At 48.6% G+C, this 27,813-nt stretch overlaps 1 protein-coding gene across 1 annotated transcript in view; it reads right to left on the bottom strand.

Moving 5' to 3' along the window:
- Positions 1–8,191: 8,191 nt before the first annotated feature.
- The window catches only part of nrp2a (neuropilin 2a), a 48,554-nt gene continuing 28,932 nt past the window's right edge, over positions 8,192–27,813 (bottom strand). The window contains exons 8-18 of the mRNA XM_078091359.1: positions 26,598–27,122; positions 26,122–26,301; positions 25,876–26,020; positions 21,062–21,142; positions 20,784–20,888; positions 17,596–17,861; positions 16,876–16,972; positions 15,393–15,425; positions 13,251–13,526; positions 10,562–10,624; positions 8,192–10,463 (exon numbers count right to left, since the gene is read on the bottom strand). Of these exons, the coding sequence (XP_077947485.1) occupies positions 10,159–10,463; positions 10,562–10,624; positions 13,251–13,526; positions 15,393–15,425; positions 16,876–16,972; positions 17,596–17,861; positions 20,784–20,888; positions 21,062–21,142; positions 25,876–26,020; positions 26,122–26,301; positions 26,598–27,122 (2,076 nt within the window). The 3' untranslated portion in view covers positions 8,192–10,158. The remainder of the gene's footprint in view (positions 10,464–10,561; positions 10,625–13,250; positions 13,527–15,392; positions 15,426–16,875; positions 16,973–17,595; positions 17,862–20,783; positions 20,889–21,061; positions 21,143–25,875; positions 26,021–26,121; positions 26,302–26,597; positions 27,123–27,813) is intronic.

Below are 27,813 nucleotides of genomic sequence, written 5' to 3' on the forward strand. Positions count from 1 at the left end.
CCTTGAAGCCGCAAACTATAAGCTAAAGGAGAAACGGAGCCATTTGAGGCATGAACAGTCTCCTGTTGCCCTCGCCTTCTTTCCCGTCACAGATTTGTAGACGCGGGGGTTGACGGCACCACCAGTGATGGAGTCTTTGATGAGTCCATCCTGCTGCAAGCGTCGTGAGGTGGATGCGCATGACCTTCAGGTACTTTAATACAACTTCTGCCAAATTACAGACCCCTCGAGTGAGCTGCAGTGGCTTTAGCACGGCCGTGACCATGGCTCCTTCTGGACATCTTCATACGGTTCCAAAACATTGCAGTGTGTTTCCCCAAAATAAATCTATTATTTAAAACTTTTAGAAATTGTATGTATTTCATCTATGCGGAATATCACCAAATACCATGTATGTTGTAAAGCACACATCACAGTGTTCTGGAACTTGCTGCAATCTGGAACAAGAAGGAAGTTGCATCACAGAATCCGAGCCGGTCTTCTCAAAGCCCCACAAGAGATTTCCAAAAGATCTTAATTGTTATCCATTTGAGTTATTAAAGCAACAAAATAGAAGCCGCTTGTGGCATTTGATGCAACTGTTGTTTAAGGGTTTTCAGACCTACCTACCTATATTCCACCATGGAACTTCGGTCTGATCAACGCCTCAAAAAGGTAAGTTCTTCTTTTTTCATTGGGTATGTTTTTTTAAACCACAAAAAGATGTGATAGATAATGTTTTTAATAACAAAATTAAACAAGACAAAAATGTCCCCCTTTCTCAGGCAAAGGGCCATCGCATTTCTGCAGAGCTCCAACATGCAGAGCCCCTACCAGTACAAATTGCATATGGATCAAGTCCCAGTAAAATGCACGGCAGTGCTGCTCCCTGTGATGAAAGAAGGTAAGCTTCGTATTAGACTTCCAATAACATCAAAAAAGACTAGATGTGGAGGAAGTGCAGCCGGTAAAATCTTTTAATACGTTGCAGCATGAAACATTTTGACATTAAGCTCAGGTGTGCATGTTATCACATGTGTGCACATACACATAAAAAATAACAGCAACCATCTTAACTTATCACATCATAACTGACACTGACACACTATTTTCAGATGCAGGTTTCAAGAGGCAGGTACTACAGCGAAGCCACCAATGAAGTGCTTCTACTCTTCACATACCCTCACTGAGGAGGTCCCACTGCCTCCCAGCCCTCCACCTGGCGTGATGGACATGGGAGACACTCTTGAGATCAACGTAAAAAGATTCAGATTTTCTTCTCCGGATGGACTCACACTTCCCCGAAGTTACCCACACGCTGCCGATGAGTTGGGCACGGGAGACACTCCCGAGAAAACGAACTCCGGAGAAAAACAAGACTTGAAGGAGGCTGGGTGTCCGTCTCCGCTCTCCCCGCCTCTCAGCAGGAAGGCTCGTGAGATGGCCCGGCCTCCAAGTCCTCCCGTGCCGCACGTGGGACCCATTCGCGGAGAGAAGAGGTACCGAGACTTAGGAAACATCGTCTTCCCTTGTCTAGATGATGACAGTGATCCTAAGCCTCCCAACCTGTTGCATCAGGAGGTTCCTCTATGTCCAAGTCCTCCTCCACCCGTGCTTTACATGGGACACACTCACCAAAAAAGATACCCGGATTTGAGAAACATCGTCTTCCCTTGTCTAGATGATGACAGTGATCCTAAGCCTCCCAACCTGTTGCATCAGGAGGTTCCTCTATGGCCAAGTCCTCCTCCACCTGTGCTTTACATGGGACACACTCACCAGAAAAGGTACCCGGATTTGAGAAACATCGTCTTCCCTTGTCTAGATGTCCAGGGGCCTGATTCGGTGCCCCCCGGCTGGCTGTGTGGGAGCCATATTGGACCACACCAAGAGAAGATATAGATTTATCTACTGTTACATTTCCTTGTCTGGACGCAGACATATGAGTCACACAACATAAAATCCTAAAATGTTCAAATTAATAAATACTAAATAAAAAATAAAATTAAAAGTGATGAAAATAAATCTTTGTCTTATGCTTATTAGCGCTAATGGGGAAATGAGGGATTAAAAAGCCTTGTGTTTAATAAACCTGGCCCAGGAGGCAGAAATGTAAAAGAAAAAGGCGGAGCTTCCGTAGTGTGCCGCCTGAGAGGGAGGCGTAGGAGGCGCGCTGTCTGGGTTTGCCAGCTGCTACCGATTGGACGGGAGGAGGTTCATTGGATTGCAGCCTTTTGAGAACAGGGAGCAAGAGCACAGGGACACACTGCAGAGGACATGCAACAGGTGCAAAAATGAGTGCAACGGGGGCACACAGCAGACAAAAAACACGAATACAAATATGTATTCTAGCAACAACAAATATATACGTATATTTATGTTATCTCGTCCAGGGTTTCAACACTTAGCCAGACACGAATCCACACTTGAGCGGTGATTTACCCTTAACAGCTTTGAATAATGGCAAATGAAGTGAGAAGTATTAAATGAACTGAAAGTGCTTCTACGACCCCCCCCCCCCACACCCCCACCCCCTCACACCACTGAAAGATTAGGCGGAGGAGGCTCCTTCCTGCATGAGCGGCGCTGCAGCCGGGCTGATTTACTGGCTACGCTGCCACAGAGCGGAGTGTCAATTTTTTAAAAGAGCATCTCTTTCCTCTGGGCTGCAGGCTGACGGATAATGCTTTTGTGCATTACCGAGAAGGGAAGGCCATCCATCATGGCTACGTGTGTGTGCACGCGTATGTGTGTGTGTGTGTCCCAGCATGTGCTGATTGTATGCAGGTAGTGTTGCTCTCCTCAAGGCTTCGGTGTGGTTATGGAAGGGGAGGAGAGGCCTTCCGGGTAGACGCGAGGAAGACGGAGCATCTGGAGACGGGGACTCTCCCCGGTGTGGAGCGGGGGCGGGTTATTTATTTGGTCGGGGGTCGTGGGAATTCTGGAAGCATCTTCTGGCTGATAAAGAGCTGATGCTCTCAGACACATTGAAATGCCAGCGGCGGTACGTGTTTGGTGTCAACGGCTACCTTTTCCACACCAGATGTTGTCAGGCTGATCGGCGGAGATGGGAGGAGGCACAGCAACGCACACGCACGCTCCTGTATGTACGGAGCCTACACAATGCATCGTTTTATATTCATAAGTTACGGGAGCTGTTTTTGAATGGCAACATTTTTTGACAGTCTCACCATTCAACGCTCAGCAGGGGACCCGACTGTGCAGCGGGAAAGTCTCACATTCTCTCTGGCTTGTTTGCAGGGAAAATGTCAGGTGGGAAGAAATAAATAAACCACGTTTTGGACACAAATGGCTAGAAAATACAAGTGAGAAGCAGTGCAGAATGAATTTATATGCACATATTTTTCAAAACCCCTTTTGCATTTTTCTACATAAATCTGAGAGGAAACCCACTCATTACAGAGACGCCCAAGTGTAGGAGCACTTCTCAGTTATTTAGCAAGCGGCCATGACAGACAGTTTGACCTGCCGAGCTCTGCGGGGGCCAACGTACAACATTCCGCGCTGATGCTGGTCCCGCAGACGCTCTTGTTTCCATAACAGCTTCAGGTGAAGGAGACGGGGCCACTAACAAAATAAATGGGAACTAAACCCGCTCACGCACAAGACGAGCTGGTCCACACACGCACTATAGCCGCGCTTCCACGCAGCCTGCTCTTGTTGTTTTCCCATTTCCCGTGAGTGTGCTCAGAGGAGGTGGGCAGGTGGTGCGCTCTCCCCATGGTTCCATCCTCCGAGGGGTTATTACTGTCACAAATAATCCCACGATGACGGCAAAGTCCAAACAGTTACAAAAAAAGACAGAGACGGGATACGGATTTGATATTTGCAGCAGGGGATTGTCAGTTAGTTTTGTTCGCTTGTTTGTTGTTCTTCCCAGTGTGTATATGGAAACTGCGGCGCTGCGTCTTTGTGTGTGGCCTTGGTCATGGGAGGAAGGCCCTTTTGTGCAACTTGCTTACTCCACTACCATGTGTTTACGCGACTCCCCGCCCGCGTGCCCCAGTGGCCTGATGCTGTTATGTCTCCCACAGCTCCGGACTGTAGCTCGAGAGGGGCTGATAAGCAAAATTGAGCAGGCCTCCTTTTTTTTTCCTCCCTCGTCTGTTTGGCAGGATGCAGAACGATTGTTTGCGACGCGAACGCCGTCCTTTTTCCTCCTGCTCTCCGAAGCCCGAGTGCACCCAAACTGCAAAATTCCCCTCTTCGATAAAATGATCCCGGTGTGGAAAAGAAAACTGAGAGGAGCTCGAGAAGATAAACTCGAATCCACCGTCGCGACATCACTCAGCGCTCAGAGTGTTTGTGTGCGTCTGGGTGTGTTGAGATACGGAAAAAGAGAGAAGCATTTCTAAGTCGGCAGTATGAATGATGTTTAACTGGAGCTCAGCACAGCTGAATGAGGCTGTAAATCCGCTTCCTCCTGGGCGTAGTTACTCAGAGGGCCGTGGTACAGAACCATCACAGAGAGAAGGATGTCACCGCATCACTGACGCACAAACACACCTACACACACACACACACACACGCACGCACTATTTCTGCTTCCTACGAGGCATAAAATATAACCCATACCGTCAACAGCAACCCACTCAGAGGATTGAGGATATATAGAGAACAGAGCTCCATCCCACATTAACCAAACACAGAGACCTCTCCTCTTGAGGCTTCACATGCACTCCGGCCTCCGCGGCTCATAGCGGGCTCACTGCTCGGGATCAAATCAAGACAAAACCTAAAGCTACAATTTCCGTCGAGGGGAGACGTGTCTAAATGGATGACGCAGCCGAGCTGAGTGGCGTTTGTTAATGGCCGTTGAGGGCAAAAACAGATTCCACGCTTTTCACGCTGCACCTTATTTTTCGCTGTGTTTCACACTGCAGTGTCCAACTCCCTCAAAGGGGGAAGCGTGGCTCGGGTTCTCTAATTTGATTCAGATGAGATGCGATGTATGCACAGTGACGAGGGGCTGCGTGAGGTTCGGCTTATTTTACGGGCAGAATCGTCAATTAGTCGGCCATAGATGGGTCTCAAAGGGCAATTGAATGTGGTTATCGCCTCGATGGAATGCAAAGTGGAAAGGCTCTGATTTGAGCAGAAAGTCACGAGAAGCCTGTATAAATCAGACCACGAACTAAACGGGGTGCGCCTCACACAACAGTTGAGATAATAATGATTTGCTCTTCCTTGCCCCCCCCACACACACACACACGATAATGACAGCGAGGGTGAATCGTGATGAGCACAGCTGTTTATTAACTTGTTTCCGAAATCTGCCTCGGCTGCATTCTTTAAAGCGCGCCGCTTTTTTTCCCATTGCTAATTGATTACGTTTTTTCACGATTTACACGTTTGTTTTTTTGTTCTATTATCGACACGCTTGCTCAGATAATGAAAGGCCTGGCTGCTTAACTCTGTAGAAATCATTTGACAGATGCAAAGTCAAGAATCGTCTGCGGGGCCGGCATCGGGCAGACTGGATTTAAGATGTTTTGTTCAAGAATCCTGACAACCTGTCAAGTATGATTGCTCCGCTAACCGCCCTTCTTCACTAAACTTGTGATTGGCAGATATATTTTTAGCTGTTTTTTTTTTCACTCTCAGGTTCAAGAGTTCAAATTGATTACGGTTTAACAAAAGCCGTCTGATCTGTTTTTAGAATTGGGTGCCAACAGAATGATCTCTCACTCTGAATACAGTTTTAAAGACTTGATCGCTGAAGGCTGGACTGAATGTTTAAAAGAGTGCTCAAATTAAATGGGAACTGATAGTTGTGTTTCAGAACAGTCCAAAGGTGTCACTATTTCTTTCCAGTTTTCCTCTTCCCCGCTTTGACGAGAGGCCCAAGAGTGACAGAACTGCTGGCGTCGTATTTTTAGAAATCCTTGCCCCAGGTATTGACAGGGAAAGAATTAAAAATAAGACCACACCTCTGTTTACTGCCACATCAATTTGATCAAGTGACTGCTTAAACTATACAAGTATTTCTCAAGCAGGGCTTCTACTGGAGTAACAATTGTACTGGTCTCAGATGTCAAACACTCAAGCTCAATCACACATCACCCCAGACAGATGGTTAGGACCCACCGCGCCTGGTCTTCAAAAGCCCCCCCCCCACCACCCTCCCCCGCAATGCCCGATAACAAGTTTCTCGGGCTAAATAGGGAAATGGTGACCGTAAACACACCAGCCTCAAGCGGAGCGAACAGGTGGCCCACCACATAGGGGGGTCACAGGTCACGCCGCGTGTCCACAACAAAGGTCCACCAGCGAGGAAAATGCTGGCAAGTCTGGCAGCGGGGGGATATTCCGAATGCTTGCGCAGAATCCACCCCTGCTGCTTACCGATCCCAGCACGAGGCGCCAGCTTCAGTCCAGCGTCCAACCAAAGAAGCGCAGAGAGATACCGTCACGCAGGAAGGAGAGTGATCATCCGTCTGGTGCTTACGCAAGACTTTGGCCGTGTTATCACCGGGTCTGTTGTCATTGGCGGGCGAGTTGCCACAGAGCCCCGTTTCCATCCTACACATACACACTCTGACCCATATAGGTGCTTTGAACCGCTGGCAGGCCAGACAAGATAATCTGGGCCCCCTTCCCAGGAAGACTACTGGGATGGGGGTGCGTAATGGTGTGTGTTTGTGTGTGTACATAAAACATCTCTGCATGTGTATATGCAACAGTTTTGCGTCTGGATTTTGGATGCCGTTGAAAGAGATCTCGCTCAGTCACTGAAGGCTCAGGGAGGAGGATACGGGGGATTTCTGATTCCTGAATTCCTCCTAAGGAGTTCTGGTGTAATAAATATTCTTCGCGATCCCAAGATGTTTAAAAAAAAAAAATCAGTTGCCAATGTGCGAACGTTAGAAAACCGAACAAAGACTAACTGCCTGTTTGGAGCCTCTTCCATCTTGATTAAATAATCCCCAGATTAATTAGCTGTGAGTTGCAGACACTTCCTGTGGCGCGACCCTCAAATGGGCCCCCTCCTCAGTCTGGCCTATCGACTTACAGGGTGCCAGAGCTTTACTTTGAAGGCCGTCTCGTCTTCAGAGGCGAAAAAAACCCTCTGATCTGACGGCTAAAGGAAAGGGCCCCCGCAGAGCGATAAAAACCAAGAAAAACAACATTTGCGTAAAGCACACACAGGAAGAGAAAAAAAAGAAAGAAGAATAATTTGGTCGTGAAAACAAGGGGCGGTATGGAACAATGACAATCTGGCTCCTTTGGTAATTTCCTGTCAGCGTTGCGCGTGTGATGTGGTCGAGACTGTTCTGCCGGGATCAATCAAACCTGCGAGCAGATGGCATCGTGCTCCCCCGGCGGACTCGGGGACAGTCTGTGTTTTTTCAGAGGCGGTAATTGGCCCGCTATGTCACGGACCTGGAGCGCGCTAACAGCCGCCGCTGTGCAGCGACAAAAACGCGCGTCGCCCGGCTTTTGAACGGCTCGTGATGCGCTACCTGAGCGGCAGGCCCCATTTCACATCGACCCGAAGTTTCTGTTAACCGCTGCGGTAGTTAAAAAGTTATGTCTGTATCAGAAAAGAAGAAAAAAAAAACACCATTTACAAGCATTAACTTCGGCTGCCTCATTAATCTTCAAGGCTACGGCTGTAGCAACCCCCAGCAGGAAATGCGCCCCACTTCGGCTGTCTTTCTACGGCGGACCGGGAGACCCCAAAGAGTCAAAGGTATCACCTTCTGCATCTGAAACCGCGCTGTAGTTGCCAACAGCGTTTGCATTTAGGTGAGGGAAGTTTATGTGGGTAAATGGAACCGTGTGTGGGAGACTCAGCAAGCTGTATAAAAGAGAGGCAGTAATTGCATGTGTACTGTACCAGTGTGTGTGTGTGTGTGTGTGTGTGTGTGTGGCTGAGATGCCGAGCACTTCAAAGCTTTGATGTTGGAGCTCCTAAATGAGGGCCACCAGAGGTCCAGACTAATGGGACATCATGCGGAGATTAGAGGCCGAGTGTAGCGAGCTGACAACATGGTATTATGTGTGAATGTGTGTGTGTGACGGAGAAAGAGAGTGATCTTTTGTGCGCATTATTTTTTGCAATTAAAAGGGAGAGTTTGACTCAAAGTCTCAGATGGAATTGGTGTTGCAGGAATATCAATAACGCACAGAAAGATGCTCGTTCACACAACGTATCAAAGTAAGAAAGTCCTGGCAAGCTTCTTCCTCAGTATGGTATAAATCCTTTATTAAATAATCATAACAATAATTATAATAACAATCATAAAAAGAGAATTTCTGTACAAAGACCCCTTTAAAATAAACAACAGCAGTCCGAGCAGTGCGAAAGGGTGGGGGTGTGGGTGGGGGTCCTGTCCTTTTCATGTTTGGTCCTCCTTGGCAGATGGGGTCGCTGTGACTGTCGCTGTCAAGTTGCTCTGTCTGATATCGCTCCAAAGGCAAGCTGGATCCCCGAGGCTCCAAGGCACTTTGAAGAGAGTCAGTGGGGTCCAGAGAAGCGGCCCTCGGAGGAGAGGGACCCCTTATGTGTGTGTCTGCGTGTGTGTCTTTGTGTGTGTTTACCTGTTGAGGGTAGATGGGGTGAAATGGCGTTCACGTTCTGCATGGTCTCAAATATAACAACCAGTGTTCCTTTCATTGTTAGGTCTGAGCGAGAGAGAGGGTGGGTATTGTTCTGTATATACATCTGTATATACAAGTAGAGTAATGTGTGTGTGTGTGTGTGTGTGGGGGAGGGAGAGTTCTTCTCTCACCCTCTCCTCTCATGGCTTATGAGTCCATCCAGAGCGTGCAACACAAAACCATTTCTGATTGGCTCAAAACGGTCCAGAAGAATGCCCTTCTGAAAAAACAAAACCGAATAAAGAAATAGCTGGCCACAATCAGCCGCCAGTTTGAAAGGAGGGCAGCAGGGTTGTTTGTGTGTGTGTGAGTTAAGGGGGGCCGGGAGGCGATGGGTGGGTGGGTGGGGACTAGGTCCTTTAAATCTTTAGATCATGGCTTTTTGAGGTCCACATGTAAAAAGAGAGAGATAGATGCCTCCTCTCTTGTCTTGGTGTCGCCTCAATGTTCCTTTTTCAACATTTCCGCTAACAGTTCGCTTTTAAGGCTTGTTGTGCGTCGCACACTCGGTGGATCGAGAAGAGCCGCCTCCGGCGTTTGTTTTTCCTCCCATTTGTCCTCCGCGGAGAGAAAGAACGTCGCCCGAGTGAGAGAAAGGGCTTTTCGTGCTCAGTCATAGTCTCTCTCACCCTCTCCTTGTTTCTTTAGTGGTTTTCAGTCTCCGCCCTTACCAGCAATCCATAGGTTGCACTGACCAAAGCTCCTTTTTACCATGAACCACATGTAAACATGACCTTCTCTTTCACAGGGTCCAGTAACAACAAAATCGAACAATAACTCTCTCTGTCATTAAAAGAATGTGATAAAATCCCTGCGCCCTCCCCACCTCTGCACAAACATTTCTTCGCCTCTTTTTTTTGTCCTTCTACTTATCAGCCATCACAGACTTGCTAAAGGCCAGACGGGAAAACATTAAACAGAAAGTGACCGAAAAAACTCGGACGGACGTCTGTGACTAAAAATACCAGAGACTTTCAGGAACTAAAAGGATAACTGAGGCCGATAGGTAGCCGAGTCTGCGACGGAACCAAAAATAAGCCACACAAAGGAGCTAAATTCTAGGCCACTGTGTTCACGTGTGATCAAAACAAGACGCTTCCTAAGCACGTTCCTAACCTACGACCTTTCCAACACAATGTGTAGCTTACGGAATCCGGCTTCAAGTCCACAATTCATTTAGAAACAGTTCTCTGTTGGTGGAGCAGGAATCTGTAATTGATATGTGTAGATATTTTTTTTATTTTTTTAGGCCTAAAATCCCCGCTATGGTCGCCACAGTCTTTCTGTCATTGGTTTCTTTCACCTTTTTTCCGAGCAGGAAACGAGTTGACGCTCGAGAAGAAAAACAAGAAGAAAAGAAAAGTGTCTTTTCCTGTTGTCCACGTGTCCAAAATTCTGCTCCACCAAAGAAGTCAACTGAAAGTGAACCGGAGGAAATGAAGAAAATAGCGAGAGGCCTTCACAAAACGTCGGCGTGTCTCGCCCACCTCATGTGCGCTCTCTCTCTCTCTCTCTCTCTTTCTCTCTCTCTCTCTCTCTCTCTCCGGAACCTCCTCACGCCTCGGTGCAGCACCGCTGTTGGTTCAGCTTGACCTTGTGCTTGAGGCCGTCGTACAGTTCGAAGTTGTAGTTCTCCAGGGTGGTGGAGGAGCGGGACGACAGGCCGCTGTAGGAGCAGGTGCAGTAGAGGAGGAGGCCGGCGCACACCGCCCCGAGCAGGACGCCCAGGGAGCTCATGACGATGATGGTGACCAGGATGGGGTCCAGGGTGTACAGCCAGGAGTTGTCCTTCTCTGAGACGCGGGTCACCGGAGGCTCAGACGACGGGGAGGCCGTGTTCCACTCCGGGAACTGCAAAACTGTTGGGGAGGGGCGGGAGAGTAGTGAAGTCAATTTCACAGCAGCGACTAAAATAAAGCCTCTTTGGATGAAAACAGGTTAATTCCTTGTGCCTCACCCCCACCGAGCGGGTCTCTGCCGCTGAACAGACGCCCATCTCCAAATTCATTTGGTCTCTTAACTGTGTGAGGGAAGCACAGGAGACACAACCTTTAAGCATAAAGCAAATTGCACACAGAACCATTGTGACGTAGCACAGTTTTGTTGATTTCTGGCTCAGATGTAATACTGTACACTGCAATGTTAACAATCCGCAACAACACAAATTTATTTATAACTAAGCCTTTTGCATATTGTAAATTCATTTACATCCTGCATTTGCACACACACACACAAGTCTTGGAATAATAGAAAAATATTACTTTATTAATAAAGAAAGATCATTATGATACATTCTTGTCAAAAACACAGTCATCACATAGCATACTGGTGGTATAAGACTGTTCATTCCGTGTGAATAGAGATGCAAACATCACCAAATAGTTAACATTACCCATCATTATCACCATTAAAATCATCGGCGCTGTCGCTGTCAAGTTTAAGAGTGGTGTATAAGATGACGAAAGAAAAAAAAACAACAACCAACGGCAACAACATTTAAGTAGTGCTTGTCTTTCTGTTCCGCCTCGTGGTGTGAACTGAGCATTGATATGTACGGCGTGGTCTGAATGGGAGGATTATAAAGTGCGGTAAAAACGGTAAATGGCTGCAGCACTTTAGTAGAGCCGGATAGCTCGAGTGTACTTTTACTTTCAATGAGTTTTCTGTCCACTCCGGTGTGCGTTTGCGAGTGTGGGTTTGCACTAGCTACTCTTGGCGAGCGCGCAGGGACTGGAAGTATCTGCTTGGCAAGGCACACGTCTCGAATCAGCAGGTCTTTGATGGCCAATGGCGTTATCGATACTGTTTCCGGGGGCAACGGAAATTGGCAGCTGAGGTGCAATAGACGGGAGGGAGAAAGTTAATAAATGTTATCTGTCCATTAACTAATTACCACTATTAGAGGCTTGGAGCGTAACGATGTCGAGATGGCTCAAGCAGGGGGTCCAATCCCTCTTCCCCTGAGATGATTTAAAAGCACATTGAGCGAGCGTGCCAAAAAACACCTCTTCCTCACTCTGAAGTGCAGCTCCTAAATCGCGGCAGCAAATCGAGGCACATTCTGCTGAGCTGTGGGGTAGTGCGTGATGGATTCTTTGCTGGTGTGACAGATCACGAAAAGCACGGCCCGTTAAGCCACAGAGTGAAGACCCCAATTTCATTCAATCCAAGAGTGCTAAACCGAGCCTGCGTCCAATCTCACCACCTCTGCACCGACTGATGAGAGAGAGAGACTGCTGCCAATTTGTCTCGGCTCAGTTCTGAGATATTTCACAATAACACAGACTTTTGGATCCCATCTTTGTTGAACATGAGTAAGCGTTGCATTAGCTATGACTTGTGTTAATATCCATTCACGGGAGCGCCATCGATAGCTGGAGCTCTGCTCTGGTTCTCATAACGTTTTGGATCGCTCTCAAGGGCGTATATATATATATATATATATATATATACAGCCAAACCCTTCAATTATGCTTTCCAGCTGGTGAAGCGGCATTGTGGGATTTATAGTATAAATCAAGACAGAGATGGCGATGTCGGACAGCTGTGTCTATTTACAACCCTAAAAAGCAACGAGCACATATTCCCATGGACATCGCGACACGGCTCGCCGCAGCACGAGTTTCATCTGGGCAGCTCAAAGACATGGCGAACAACGGGGGGGGGGGGGTGGTACGAAGCGCGAGTGGGAGTGTGAACAACGTGCTTTATTACGCCAGAGGATCGAGATGAAGCGCTAAACACTGAGGGCGGCTGCATCCATCACTGGCGGATGCCTTCATTGGGAGAAGACAAAACGCTCAATCAAAGGAGCTGGTTATCACCACGTGTGATGCAGGACTTAAAGTATGATGGATTTGTATTTATTTGTTTTGAAATGTGCACATGCTGTGTTGAAAAGCACCCGGATGGACGGATTTATTTCCCTCCTCCGATGCGACGCCCCCCCACGCGATTGCAACGCTCTCGGTACCTTTTATTACAGAGGTACCGAGAGCTTTATTTTCTGGGCCTTGCCAGATCATTTCCACAGCCAGCACGTTGAATGCCTCTCCGCCCGACAGTTTCCTCCCCCACTTCTCTCTCTCTCTCTTAGCACTGCAGGGCTCCTCGTGTCTCTGGGGTCTTGTTTTAGCCTGTGGTTTGGCAGCTCTGGCTGGCCCTTGCAGCGGAACCAGCTCGACCTCCTTCTCTTCCCAGCCCACACAAGTCTGTTTGTTCATGCTGGGGTCATTCCGGGAGGACCGCTGGGGTAAAGAAGGGCCGGACGGCATTCAATGGTCCGAGACAAGCTGTTCAGATAAATAACTTACTCAGACGTCAGTGCACTCATCAGGAGGAGCATAGTGTGAAAAGACTACAGCGAACTCCTTAATGGAACAAAGAGGAAAACAGCAACCGAAGCTACATCCATTTGAGACACAGAGAGAGAGAGAGAGAGCACATGGTTTCTTTGCAAATGTCCACGTGGCAGGTTTTTTTGGACAATATCATCATCTCCGTTGCAACTGTAAACTAGATGAGGGAGAGGTTCGTTGGGTGGGTGTCCCGTCAAGTGTTGCGGTATCGCGGCTCGCGCTGCCACCGGCGTCACGAGTTGGCGTCTCTCCTCTGCCAAAACACAACGTGGCTAAGTGCTTCTCTTCAGCAGAGGGTACGGTGTCGGTCCCGGCTGTCCAGCCTCACGGTCAGCACTGGCTCCACCCCTGGGGCGGCCATACTGGAGGACCAGTTAGAATACTGGAAGCACTGGGAGGAGCTGTGATAGGCCACCGACAGCTGGCTCTTCTTGGTGGCCAGGTGTTGTCGGCAGCAACAGAGCGCCCTGACCAAGATGGCCACCGCCAGGAGAAGGAGGGCGCCTCCGACGGCCATAATGTAATACCAGTGGATGGGCAAGGGAGGCACAGGAACGCCTCCCCCTGGTGAAAAGATACAGAATAATTGGCCAGCGGGAAAAGAGAGGCGTGGCACTTGTTTATTTTCCACATTTAACCGTCTGTTTTATATCCCTATTGCTCTTCAGTGTACAAACAGCAGGCGTGCACCTCATATGAGCATGCACAAACATGCCACTTGCCAAAAAAACAGGGCATACTTAAAATGCATCCATTTCTCTCATGGCCTGCAGTTGAAGGAGAGGTTTTCACACCAAGATTATCAAGATATTTGGTTTGAAATCAGTCAAAATGGTTCATCCGGTCAAATTCAGAGCAATTCTTTTTATTTCCCCCCAACGCTCCGACGGAATGACTTGGTGTGAAACAAAAGCCTAAATGATTAGTTATGAAAAGCACTCACACACAATTGAATTAAGTAGCTTCCTCTTCCTGTATTGCACCGGCACAGGAAGTCCCGAACAGCTCAGAACCATGCAAGGATCGGTCCGACGGACCCCACATGGGAATCCAATGTTCCAGAGCTCTCGCAGCTTATATCGGATTGGGATTTGTTGTTTAGGTGACTGGAGACGGCAGATTTGTTTTGAGTACATAATTTATCCTGTTCTCGGTTCTTTCCCATTTTCTCATGCGTCAGCCTCCTGGCCGGTCCTCTCCTCCTAAATCCAAGCTCCTTGGAGACTATCTCCACAGATCCTCTACTCTGCCGCCCTTGGCTTGAACCCCTTCCTCAGACTCTTGGTAAGAACCAACTAACCACATTCCAAGAAGCCTCTATTGGACTATCCAAGGCTGCTATACCAAAACGAACCCCTGAAGACATTGAAAAATAATACTGAATATGGCATCCAAACTTGTGGGGGTTGTAAAACCGGGAGAATGTCAAATTGGAGAAAGGAAAGTGAAGCAGAGCTGAATACATCCTGATTTTTGGACCGTGTCATATAATTACAGAGGGAAATGGTGCGTGCTGCTGCTGCTACTTCACACTGCACACACTCATTAGACAGAGCTCAGTTAGGCAGAGGAGAGAGAGAGAGAAAGACACCCGTGCTTGCCGCTGCTCAGTCACTCTATCTGATTGCATTTCACTGGGGACACTGGTGTGTATGTGCGAGGTGATATTAATGTGTGTGTTGGTGCATGTTTGTCAAGGGTTAGAGACTGTGCTTGTGCGTGTGTGCGCGTGTGAGTGTGTGTGTAAGGGCAGAGGAGTTGAAAAGCCCAAGAAGCGCACACACACATTACATTCGCACTGAAACGCCGAGCTTTTATCTTATTGGAAGACATTATGAGACGCCGAAACACTGACATCAATCTCATGGAGTCACCCCAGATGCTCTAAATATTTTTCATGAGGCAGACAGTTATTTAAAACCCTTCAGGCTGTGTGAGGCAGCGCAGAACTGAGAATATGGAGCTCTTTTCAAATATCCGACTCCATGAGGTATGCTGGATTTAGCTTGCCTTGCACGCAGAGCAGCCTCTTTTGGGACTAATCCTTTGTTTTCACTGAGACTGACGAGGTGAAAACTGGCGCACAACAGCTCATTAGAGAAATTATCTATTTTCCAGCTTTAAGAAACTTCATTTGGTATTTGGAAATTTGATAATCAAGACTTTAGCGCGGGATTTAGTATTTGTTTGGTGATGTCTGCATGCTGCTGCTAATGCCACGAGGCACTAGCTTTAATAATGAATGCAGATTTATTCATCTGGAATCACACAGCAGACTACTGCAGACTCTGCTTCGGTGTTGTGGACTGGTTTGGGCCTGTATAGCAATTCAAAGGCACCAAGCAAAGAAATAATAAACAGGCTAGTGCATACCAACGGGCAGGGAGCAAGACCAGAGAGGATATTGCATCATAAGATAATCAAACTCACCTGGATTTTCAGGAGAAAAAGCTGCAAAGGGTTCTGTGAGAGCAGAGAGCGAGAGAGAGAGAGAGCGGGACAGATAAGGAGGGAAAACTGTTAGATCATTTTAAATATGAGGGAAAAGTCATCCAAATGTCACATAAATGTCACAACACTATCAAAGTCCTCCTGGGGAAAATTAAGTTAATTCCTCAAATAACTCACATGAGTTATGGCATTCACAGGCACTTGGCCCCTTCGCCAGAATGCAATTTCAAACACTGTGTGAGTGAGGAACCTGAGATGGTGTGGGCTGAGGATTTTGTGTGTGTGTGTGTGTGTGTTTGAGTTCCCAAAAGTTCACGCATTTCAAGTTGTTTATAGGCCAAGTCCAGTTCAACTGGAGCGGGCAGCTTTCCGTTTTTTTTTTTTTTTTTGGCTTGCTGCAAATGCACCGAGCAGAACCTTGACTTTGATTTCCTGGAATGCAAAAACAAAAACTGATGTGTGTGTCTTAGTGTGTGTCGGTATGTGTGTGTGTGTGTGTGTTGTGTGTGTGTGTGTGTGCGCGTCGATGCGGGGGAACTGACTTGGGAGCTGGCGCCTCTTGGCTCGAACCCTAACGTACTGTGAAAAAGTCAACTGCGTTGGGTGATAAGCAACGTCCCAGAATACTCGGGGAGTGGCGAAGCTGGGGAGGGAAGGGAGGAAGGAGGAAACACTGCAGCGCGGCAGGGGGGGCGCACACACGCTTCCCCGTCGTGGTCCAGCTCCAAAGCGCACTGGACACAAGTTGGAAGCGATGACGGCAAGATTTTGGCACTGCACCCTCCCCCCCCCGCTCCCCTCCTGCCCGGCTCGGTCTCTGATCCTTTTAAGACCCTCTCCAAAGCCCCTGCTCGGGCCAGATTAGGGAGGCTGCGCCCGGCTCACACCAAGCACCCGGAAAGTTGCTCGGGAAGCAGCCTGTCAAGTAATTCCCTTTGACGGATCGGGAAAAGCTCTGTTTAGAAAAGCGACGGAGGGGTGATGGAGGGAAAGGAGAGAAGGAGAAGAAGAGGAATCTAATGAAACATAGATTAGCATCGCCGGGGCCCAAGGGGCGTTTATGGCCTACTTTTACTATTTTTCTTTTCTTCTTTTTTTTTCGGGGCAGGAATGAATGCTGTCCTTCCCTCTCCTTCCTTCTTTCATCTCTGCTTTCAGCGGGATCTTTGGAGGAGAGAGGCTGCCTCGGAAAAACTGGGATGTGAGCGCGGGGAGGATTGAGGGTGTTTATCACTTCACGTGTGCCACTGTTCAAGGACCTTCAGGCTAAAAGTGGTGGAAAAGAAACGGCAGATTGATGGCGGGCGGGATGATGAGGCAATGGTGGATGAGAGGGAGTAGGTGGGTCAAATGTGGATTTATTTACTTTTTCTATGTTTGTCTGCGTGGGAAAGTAAAAAAAAAAAAACAGTTTGTCCCAGTGTGTCAGTGAGAGAGTCCCAGTGTGTGTGCTTATACTTACGTGTGCACTCTTTCAGAGGGATGCTAGAGCTCAAGTAGATGTTGTCTATCCAGATGTGTCCTCTGGTGCCGTGCACAAAGAAACCCTCCACGACAATCTACCAGGGAGGAAGAAGAAGAGAAGGAGGAGGTAAAAGTTGAAAAAGAGGAGGAGGCAGAGGAAGGCGGATGAAGGCAACAGGGAGCGACAGAGGAGGGGTTGGTGCGGGGAGGCAAATTGAGAACGGGGACACACAAGGGGAGGAGAAGGAAGAGGAAGAGGAGGGGAAAGAGGATAAAAACTTAATGGGGTGCCTGTGATTTCAAAGTTGCACTCAACACTTGCAATCGTTGCTTCTCTGCAAGCTTCTTCAACTCTTTATAGGAACATAAACCGCTTGTGATGTCTATGACAAATGCACACCGATCCCCGAACAACCACAAAGCCAACAGAGACAGCGTGGCTTACTTTGGCTCCTTCTGAAGTCAAACCTGGCCTGTGGCGACAGACAGTGAGAGCGATGCTTTCATGTGCCCCGAGATGAATGTGTCACCAACACTGAAAAAGGACGTTCTTCGTCGGAGGCGGGTAATAAAGGGTGTGACCCAGATACGTATTATCAGGCACATACTTTGATATTGCTGAGATCGGCCATTAAGCTTTCATCGCATTGCTGTTATGACTCACTATGTTCTTTCAGTACCGCACTCTTTCATAAGATGATGGGTAATTCGTAATTACCTGGAAGTCTTTCGGGGAGCGAGGCAGGATGGTACGGCCCTCCCTCCAGACGGGGCCCTGATCGTCTTTCAGCGTCCACAGGACGGTCTCCTCGTTGTGGGCGTCCCGCAGGAGGACCTTCAGGTGGCCCTGGGCCTCCCCCCACAGCTGGTAGGAGAAGAGGAGGCAGAGGGGCCCGGTGTCGGCCACCACCACGGGGCTCACGAGCCGGGCTCGCTGCTGCTCCGTCTTCAAGCTGGCGTCCAGGTACAGATAGCTGTTCAACTCTGCGGGGGGGGGGGGGGGGGGATGAAGGTGCTCTTAATGCATGAGTTTGAAAAGCTAGTGTAAATGCACAGTCCACGTACCAACACACTCTTTAAACCGCTCCGCTTTCAAAATGGAGAACGGCTCCAAATTCAATCCAATTGTGAGTGATTTCAGCTTTTTGAAAACAGAACTGTGTGAAGTCAAGAATATATAGACAACCGCGACATGATTCTCAGCAACTATATTCAACCAAGCTGCTTTAGTGTTTGTGACAAAGTGCAATAAATGAGCAGAGCTCTGTTTTAACCTTGAGTATGCTGGTTGCTACAGAAGAGAAAAAAAGCCTGATTTAATGGGTTTTCATTCCAGCCCTCTAGGCATTAAACACTAGGAGATTTGAAAGGGTGCGTTAGACTTTCACATTGTGTGTGTGTGTGCGATTATAATCATTATTCATCACATACAGGCAGACTTAGACACACACACACACAAATAGGGATTTATATACACGTATGCACCCGTGTACAGTACGTTTTCACACATTTACACATATCTCAAACAAAAACAGAAATTAATCACCAGTCGCTAAAAGGACCGGAACCACTCCAACACAATAGCAACGCCGAACCATAGGGAAATGACAAACATAAACACACAGAAGAATAGGTCCTGTGAGAGCGTCATGCTACCAGAACTCCAGCCAAGACCCTCGGGGACTATTTCTCTTCATTCCCTTCCAGGTAAATTACTTAAGGAACGGAAAAGTCGCTCAATTTTGTTTACACCAGAGGATGTTTAGCTTGCAAATTGGATGCCAACATGAATTCCATTGTGGGAGATTGGTAGGCCTACAATATGTTTGGAGTGTGTGTGAGAGAGTCATTCGAGTAGGAGGCTGGGGGAGGAAGATGTCCAGCATCAATAATCTGCAGATGAAATCACCTGCTGTATGTGTGTGTGTGTGTGTGTGTGTGTGTGTGTGTGTGTGTGTGTGTGTGCGTGCAACGAAAAAGTAGTCTGAGGCAAATCAGGTAGTTTTTTTTATTTTACTGTGTCGGTTTTCGGTTTCCCAGCAACACAGCATGTGCTTTTTTGTCCAAAAGCACCTGACAGTAGCATCCAGCTGGGCTGGAGTTATTGAATGACTGGCTCGATAGCCCTCCGCTGTGTGCGTGCGTGTGCAGTCTCTCCAGCAGATCCGACACACGCGGTATCTGGAGGGACAAATCTTCCTCCGACTTGACAGCTCCCTTCTGCCCACCATACGCCCAGACTCGCCTGTGTGTGACACTTCAGACAGTGTGTGACAGTGTGTCCCTTGGTGGCACTGAAACGAGTGTGTGTGAGTGTGTGTGTGTGTTTCAACATGACACTGTTTTCCTGGGTATGAACTGCATGCGTGGAAAGGCCGATGGGGGATGAGCAAGTAACACAAACTTGTGACTCTGCGAGGGGTTTCTTCCCTCGTCTCTCCGGCGTTGAGGCGCAGCTTCTCGCGGTGAACACCCCCCCCCCCCCCCCCCCCCGAGCGCGCTGTTGTGCAATTTAGACAGCTCATAATCGAGACCGCCTTGCTGTACCGCAGCACAGCAGAGCAATATTAATCCATTTCACAGCGGGCTCCTGCAGCGAGAGGCAAACGTTCTTTCTGTGAACCCTATTTACGTGTTGGCGGGGGAATGTTAAGCCAAATATACACAGTGCATTGGGACTAATTCCACTCGTGTGCCCTAACAATTGGTCTTATGACGGAGGTCAAGAGGTGAGGAGATCGTGGTTTCTGGGTCAGGTGAGAAGAAGGAACCCTATAGAAGATTAAACAGTGATTTGATAGCAGTGAAATAATGATCCAGCGTTGGCTGGCATTACCGACCTCTGACATCTGCAGGAAGGAATCAAAGGCCGGCGCGGCATAACGGCTGGAAATGATACTTCATACATGAAAGCCACAACAGGACTGATCCAAGCAACCTTTTCCAACCCGGGCCAGGATGAAAGAAGCTGCTTTGAAGCTCTCTGTCAAAGATGGCTGTGACCTAAAATTGGTCACGCTTCAGGAGCATTTCTTGCCTTTTGCTCTGAGATTCCGTTGCTCCGCTGAACATGACCCCGGTGACATCACAAATTCGACAAAAAAGGGGGGTCGTGCGGAGCCTCTTGTTTAATTCTCTCCAGCTGCAGAAATGCTGAATGTTTCATGGGGCCAATGAATTAAGACTCCCTTTACGCTGCCTGTGAATAATTATAAATAGAGCTTTAAACCTCCCTAAACCCGCTATAGTTTTTAATAACATGCCCAAAGCTGTAAGTGCGTATATATGAAACGAAAAATGAATTATTCCATCAAGGTGTGTCTAAGTAGGTGGAAGCCTCCACGGCAGAATAACAGCTTTTTCTTTTGGAATCTCCTGCTCTGACCATAATTGGAGCTGGTGGGTCTTAACCCCTTCCTGCCGAAACGTCACGCCTTCCAACGGGGACGCGGCAGCCCGGAGAGATGGCGCAGATCGCCGACGACCCTCGGCCATTTACATCTTCATCCGCTCTGAAAGAGCGGCGTGGCTGGCAGACGACGGCGCCGCTAAATTAGACCGGTGTCAATTTAAGGAATTATTTTAATCTAATTGAAAGGACCTCAATGGAGAAGCACTAGGAGAATGACTCCATTCAATTAGTGTCTTGTCTAGACCCAGTGCAGTTGATAAAATAAAGGTAATGCATTTGCGCTTGTGCAATTTTCTGTGCCCAAATGAAACCCGCCTTCGCAGCTGCACACATAGAAGCTCTGCAGCAAAGGAGCTGACGCCACAATTTCACTTGAGCTGCTGGCGGCATTGTTTGTCAAAATCCTTCCGGTCGGGCCACCTGCAGGTTTCTGTCCATCGATCGCTTGCCACAGGGAGGGACAACTGGAGTCTTGGCATGAGGAGCAGACTCACCGTGGCTGTGCAGAGACCAGAGCACAGGGGCGTTGGGGTCGTGCGTCCACCCACACAGGCCGTGGTCGAAGTCACAGGCGCTCTCGGGCGGAGGAGAGGCGGCCACTGCGGAGATGGAGAGCAGTGAGGAGGGAAGCGAGAGTGAGAGCCAAAATGGGCAAGAAAAAAAGAAAAAAAAAAGGGATGAGACATCATCTCAGAAACGCCGTTTGTCTCTTAATAACACTATTAAACCGCGGGTTTCTCTTCATTTCCCACACCTTGTTGCCTGGACCCACCTGTAGTCGTAAGAGGGGCGGTGGAGGTGTCCATGTCGGGGGGCAGTGTCGGCGTGGCGGTCTCGGCCGGCGTGCTGGTTTCTGAGGAAACAAACGAATCGCAGCTGTGGTCAACGGTGGCCGTGTGAAACAATCCCCAGATATTAGATTACTGTAAAGAGGACAAATGAATCACCCGATGTTTGTTTTAAGATTATTTATGTGCAGTTTCTCCTCTCACGGTAGCACGCCCCCCCCCCCCCGCAGGGCCGGGAAAAAACAGAAGCGAGAGGAAGTGATAAGCGACAAAGGCAGAAAGGACCAGGACGTAATGAGGTATAGTCTTTATGTACCTTAAATAGCCCTCAATTGCGCCTGTGTTCGGATAGCGAAGTGAGTCAGAAGGAGCCAACAGCTAATAGATTGATACTAATACTAAAGCCAGCAGCCGATTAGCGAGGCATTCTCCTGTGTGCGAGGCGCTGCGCAGTCATTTTCACCCATAATGCATTCATTCATTCATTCATTGTCCGAAACTAACTACCACTCCCGGCGCCATCCCACCCAGAGCGCCAGATACAGAGAGGGGGGGGGGGGCGGAGCAAATAGCCCAAGAGCACCCGAGGGAGCATCCCGTCATGTTTTGTCTGGGTGCTCAGGCGTCAGTGTCTGATATGCAGACTCACACGCGTCCACATGCTGACACACACAGACACATTCACGTCGATACAGAAGTGGGGTTAAGGCTGATGGATGGACGTGTCTAACAACCCCACCCTCCCCAACCTTGAACAGCATGACCACACTCTGGGAATACGCTCTGGCTGTTAGAGAGGGTGGACACACACGCACAAACACACAGCTGTTTCCCGCTCGTGTGAACTGTTGTGTGTGTCACAGGAGGTCTCTCTCACTCTATAACTCATGCGCACCAAGAAGGAGGGAGAGCAGACACAAAGTTCAATCTACGATTTCTCTCTCTGCCCCTAACATCCTCTAAGCAAACGCAAAGCAGAACAACACACGGAGGCATAACAATTTGCTCATAGAAACGCAGCGCATGTGCAGAAGCCGACAGATGTGGAGCAGTTGGAATGCAAAGTGGGAGCAAGCGCTGTGTTATCAGGAGCAGATGAGTCTGGTGTTTTATGGAAGTTTACACTGAGGTTTGGGTGACTTCAGAAGGTCCAAATTTATAATGTGAATTAACTGGGCAAGATGTTTCAGTCCATTTAGGCATCTGTTTGAATAGATACCTAATAGACCCTAGACCGACATTTAGGACCACTGAAATGGGTATAAATGGCTGCTTAAGCATATAGTATTTCCCACTGCTTTGTGAGCTGCTCTAACGAATAAAGATATCCTGAGAGACAGAGCAGATCAGTTGGAAAATAAACAGCAAGCATGCAAACATAAAAAAAAGGGGAAGAAAAAGCCACATGGATTCATCACCACACTCTGCTGGCCGACTGTTAGTGGCAATATTAGATCCTCGTACTGGTCCAGCTGCACGACAGCCATGATCATTAAAGGCACTATCGGACACAAACGCCGCATGATACACAATTGATCCGCTGAAAGGAACTTCCTGTGGAAACGGCCGCGATGGCGCCCCAGTTGGAGAAACGGCAGACATGAAAGGGCCGACCACAGCTGGCGACGCCTTGTGACATTACCCCAGCATTAATGTCATTTCCTTTATTCCTGTCTTTGACTTCCCTAATGAGCCTCTCATCGCTGCCGGCCCACCGGGAGGCAAAGGAAGCTTCTTCCTCAAACCCTCCTTCTCCTGTCCCCCCCCCCCCCCCCCCCCCGTTTTATAATTATAACTCTTCTCTTTGCTTTTCGCCTAACCTTTTCGTCCTCCACTTTTCGTCTCGGGTCCGTACGTGAAAATAAACCTACCCCCCTCCTATACATTACCCGTGCGTCCCTTGTGAGCGTACAACTAAACACACATGAACAGAAAACACAAGGTCGAGTCCATTAAGATTCCACCGAGCTCTTGAGCAATCTATGCTTTGGAAAGGTCAGGCCTTGTCACAGCATAAATGCGCTGACCTTTCCGGGGTGTGACAGGGGTGTCGGGGGGGGCAATGCGAATGGGACAGACTTGCGCGTATGTTTGTGTGAAGCGGAGAGAGCGAACAAACGTATGCCACCTGCCTGCCAACCCCCGGAGCGCGCCCCCCCCCCGTTGACGGGCGCGGCGGCACGGAGCTGTGCGAGGGGGCCCGTGCGTGCGGAGGCAGGGTTCTGCTGTACATGCGCAGCAGAGCGGGCCTTGCAGTGCGGGAGGAGTCCCTCCGCAGCGGAGTGCTGTCTTACATAATGTGCCCACCGCTGCAGGTGATGATGCAAGACATCATCATGCACGGGATGAGACGCCGGCGCTTAAAAACCGGACCCCGAGGTGCTGCCGGCGTTGATAATGGCGACGCACGCCCCTCACGCACAAACGCACACGGCAACTTCACATAGACATGCCTCGCAAAAACACACACATGTGCCCTGCTCATTTTTTCGACACGTAGACACACCCAAAACACATACACACGCGCGCCTAAGGGTGGGGGGGAAAGCTCTCTGCTAAAAGATATTGCTCCCTCCAAAAGAACCTGACTCGGCATTATGTCAGAGAAGAGAGAAGAAAAAAAAACTTCAATTATGTAGAAAGCTTTTCAGTAAATCTCTGCTTGGCAGACACAGACGCACACACACACACACACACACACACACACACACACACACACACACACACACACACACACACACACACACACCGAAATGAATGCACAAGCGTGGCACACTCAAACACACAAACTCCGAAAGGACATGATGGGAAAGATAAGTAGCCATTGTTTTATATTCTAGTTGGTGGGCCTAAGTGCTCAGATTAACATTTGTACACACACACACACACACACACACACACACACACACACACACACACACACACACAGATGGGATACAATGTTATTATATAAATAACTTATAGGAACAGCCAAAATAAGTAGGATTTAATAAAGAAAAGAAAAGAAAATAACTACTGAGAAGCTGAGACCCCTGAGATGTGCATATGTGACCTACAACTCAGTGCTCCTGACTCAAAGGACCCATCCAAAAAAAGGAGATATGATACATATATATTTTTACAGATGTCTCTAAAATTTCCTTCCCGAGCTGATACATTTAGATTTTTTTCAAGCCTGAAAAATCATTCACTTTGAATGCTGTGAATGTGTGTGCGCGAGAGCGATAGCTGTGCGTCACCATGGGGAAACCAACAGCATATGAGGAACGGGGGAGGATGCGAAGAGAGGAGACGTGGTAACAAAGGAAAATGAACAAGAAACATTTACAGACCCACGCACTGGGCCTCGGGGTGGGAAAAGAAACAACAGCAACCATGTGTAGGAAATCGGGAGGAAGGCCAGCCTTACTGTGGTAGCTGCTGCTATTTAATTTGCTTATTTTACACCGAGCAAGATTTGGGATAAAGAAAAAAAAAAAGAAGAGTTCTCACTTTATATAAATGAGAGCAAATTCAACAGGGAGCAGAAAAAGTAAGATGTGAATAGTGTGAGTTTTAAAGGAAGTGAATGATTTGTAGGTTGTCAGCAGTAGTTCACTATTCCTGCTGAGTTTCGGAGGCCTGTGAACAATGTGTGACCCTCAGCAGCAGTTTTCTTTTACGTGTTTCCCCTCAAATCCCCCACGCCATCTGATAAAAATCACCCCTATGCAAAAAGTGGTAATCCCTTGCCGTGGGGGTTTGTGTTTCCGTTGTTCACTTTCCACCTTTCAGTGCAGAGCAAAATTAAACACTACTTCATGCGCATGTGAATTCAAGCAGATTTGTGCTCCATCATGACCAGACGGATTATTTTCTACATCTTTTCAGAGCCTGATATCCACACGAGTTGCAATAATGATAATGTGCTCTTCTCTAAATTGCTGTGGAACCTTTGACTGCTTATGACACAAAATCAATTTAATACTCACGACTCTTATATCACCCACATAAGCAAGCGAGATCGAGAAGCGAGAAGATCGTCTATCTCTTCACAGTTAATTCCAGTGAAATCACACTAAATCTACTGGTACCGTGAAACACTACCCCTTTTGTCCACAGGGACCGCCAAAGTCAAAGCAAAGTTCCTGGTAGTGGCCTGAATAATTAATCTCTCTTTGACTACAGAGTAGTGCACTTTATCAGCGCACACACACACGTGCTGACATACAAATCACCTCAACGACGGATCATTTGCATTTATAGTTATGTGATTACTGTACAGCGGTTTGTGTGTGTGTGTGTGTGTGTGATTGTCAGGAGAGCAAATGTGTTTCTGTGTATGCTGAACATGTTGTGCTGTACAGATATACAGTCATCCTTTTCAGGCACAGAGGGAGTTGCAAGGACTCCATGTGATACCCGATCGGCTGAATATGTGTGTGTGTTTCTCAGCTCCTACCTCACATCTGGAGAACAGACCACACTGGAAAGTGAACAAACCAAATGATCCCCCCTCTCTCTCTCTCTCGCTCGCTCTCTGGGGGCGCATTCCTTCAAGCCGAACCCTGTCCACTCCCTGTCGATGCGGGCACTCCAGGTGAGACAATCTCTCAAAACTTTTTTGGATCGATCTGTGCACCTTCTGCAGTCTCTTCACTTCTGGCAGACTCCTATGACTCTCATGCATATCCCAATGCGGTTCCCTCGCTTTTACACCTTCCTCAAGGTCCAATGAGTTCAGTCAATTACAGCGGGGGCCCGACGTTCCCATATATGAAATGATTCCCTGCCACCCACGCAGCGGGGAAGGTCCTACCTGGAATGTCACAGCCAAGTATCTCGACTCTCATCCCGATCCCTGCTGGAGACCACCGCTCCGGATACAGCCTGATATACTGGGACACTATCTCGTCAAAATGCCGCAGCTCTGGGGTGTCGAAGTGTGTGTTCCCCTCGAAAATCTGTCACAAAGGAATACACAAGCGACAACGTCGTCATGGTGATTCGTCCGCAACGTGGTGGAGGGTCATTTGCAAACGCGTCACTCTCTTCCTCCACCCACCTTTGGCAGGCTGGTCTTGAAGTCCATGATGAAGTTCCACTCCTTCCCGTTCAGGCTGTGGGCCACTTTGTACTTCCTGACAAACGCCCGGTTATCCGTGGTCGCCCCGCTTCCCGCGTCTCCTCCCCTCGCTCCCTGGGTGATCACGCCGCGCACCGTCGTAGGCACGCCGAGGTCCACCTGCGGAGATCAGATTCAGATAAACGCGCGGTGGACCAATGTGCTTTACACAAAACAACGCATGCTCTATTGCAGCCGGGCTTCTTGTTTCAGCAGGCTCGCCTTTGGCATTCGGAGTACTACTTATTGAAACAACATGACATTTTCACTGTGTAAATGATAACAATTGACTAACTTTAACCCTCCAAAATAACTGACACAACAGCAAGACTGTTGTCTAGCAAATCTGGCACCAAACATGATCCAATGGCACCGGAAAAGAGAACTGCAACGACACAAAAACAACCCCTCCTTACTTGGAGCCACTCCTCTCCAGCCAGAGGCTGCGCGGCAGCTGGGAACCAGCCCGAGCGACTGGCCACCAGGCGGGCGGTCCCCGGGTTCCACACCATGTCCCTGGTGGAGGAGGCGGAGATCTGGGCGTCGAGGAGAAGGCCGGACAGCAGGCCCTGCAGGTCCGAACACGGAGCATCTGGAGAGGAAAGCGCAGAGGGCGAGGATAACGTTAGCCTTCGCCTCGAGGGGGGCCCGCGCGGGTTGATGGAGACGTTTCGGCGACGACCCAACACACACGCTCGGTTACACGTATTCCCTGGGGAGCTGTTAAGCTCCACCACAGGGTTGCACTGCTGGCCACTGAGCAAAAGAGTAAGAGTAAAAGCTGCAGCGAAGAGATGCTGAGGTGAGGGACCGGAGATGTGTAGAAAAAGAAGCAATTGGACGCCCATTAGTGAGATGAAAGCATACGTATGCTCCCCTGTTTTGCATTCAAGCCCTTCATAATCTCTCACAAACATCTTAAATATGTTATTGTGTCCTCTCTACAATCGCTTGCTGTGCACGTTTTATGAACACTCACTCACTGACTGAAGGGACATGCAAAAGCACTTGGAAATGAAGCTCATTCAGATATGGATGAGCGGGTAGCGTTGAAAGTAACTAGCAGAGGGAGTTGGAGTGAGGCAGAAGTGAGGATTAAGGGGATAAAAGAGGTATAAACACGAGGAGTCGAGGATGACGGCTCGGGGGAAGCTGGAAGGAGCAACATGAGGCTCCTGCGAAGACAAACGGAAGGATGGAGGGAGGAGCAGCGAGAGACTGGGGGGGGGGGGGGGGGGGGGGGGGCGATGGGTGGGCGTGTTGAGGAGGAGAGAGAGGGCAACGAGGAAGGGAGACGGGGAGATGTTAGTTGTGCTGACGGTTTAAGAGAACACAGATCAAAGTTTCATGCTGTTATGTCACTGCAAAAGCAGGAGATGTAAATAATGAATAAAAGGCACAGGAAGTGTTTATGTGCGTGTGTGTGTGTGTGTTTTCCCCGGTGGGTGGTGTCTGTGTACATTTCAAAGGGTGCATGCTTTTCAAGGTCATCTGCTATATTTAGACGCCTGTCTGCCTGTGTGTGTCGTGAGTGTGTGTACCTGTACTGTAAGAGCTAATAGTTATTTCGATAGTAGCGGTTGAGCCGAATCACAGTTTCTGGTGTGGGAGTGAACAAGGAGCCATGAATGA

The sequence above is a fragment of the Gasterosteus aculeatus genome, chromosome 1 (genome assembly GCF_964276395.1).
Source record: "Gasterosteus aculeatus chromosome 1, fGasAcu3.hap1.1, whole genome shotgun sequence".
NCBI classification, from domain to species: domain Eukaryota; kingdom Metazoa; phylum Chordata; class Actinopteri; order Perciformes; family Gasterosteidae; genus Gasterosteus; species Gasterosteus aculeatus.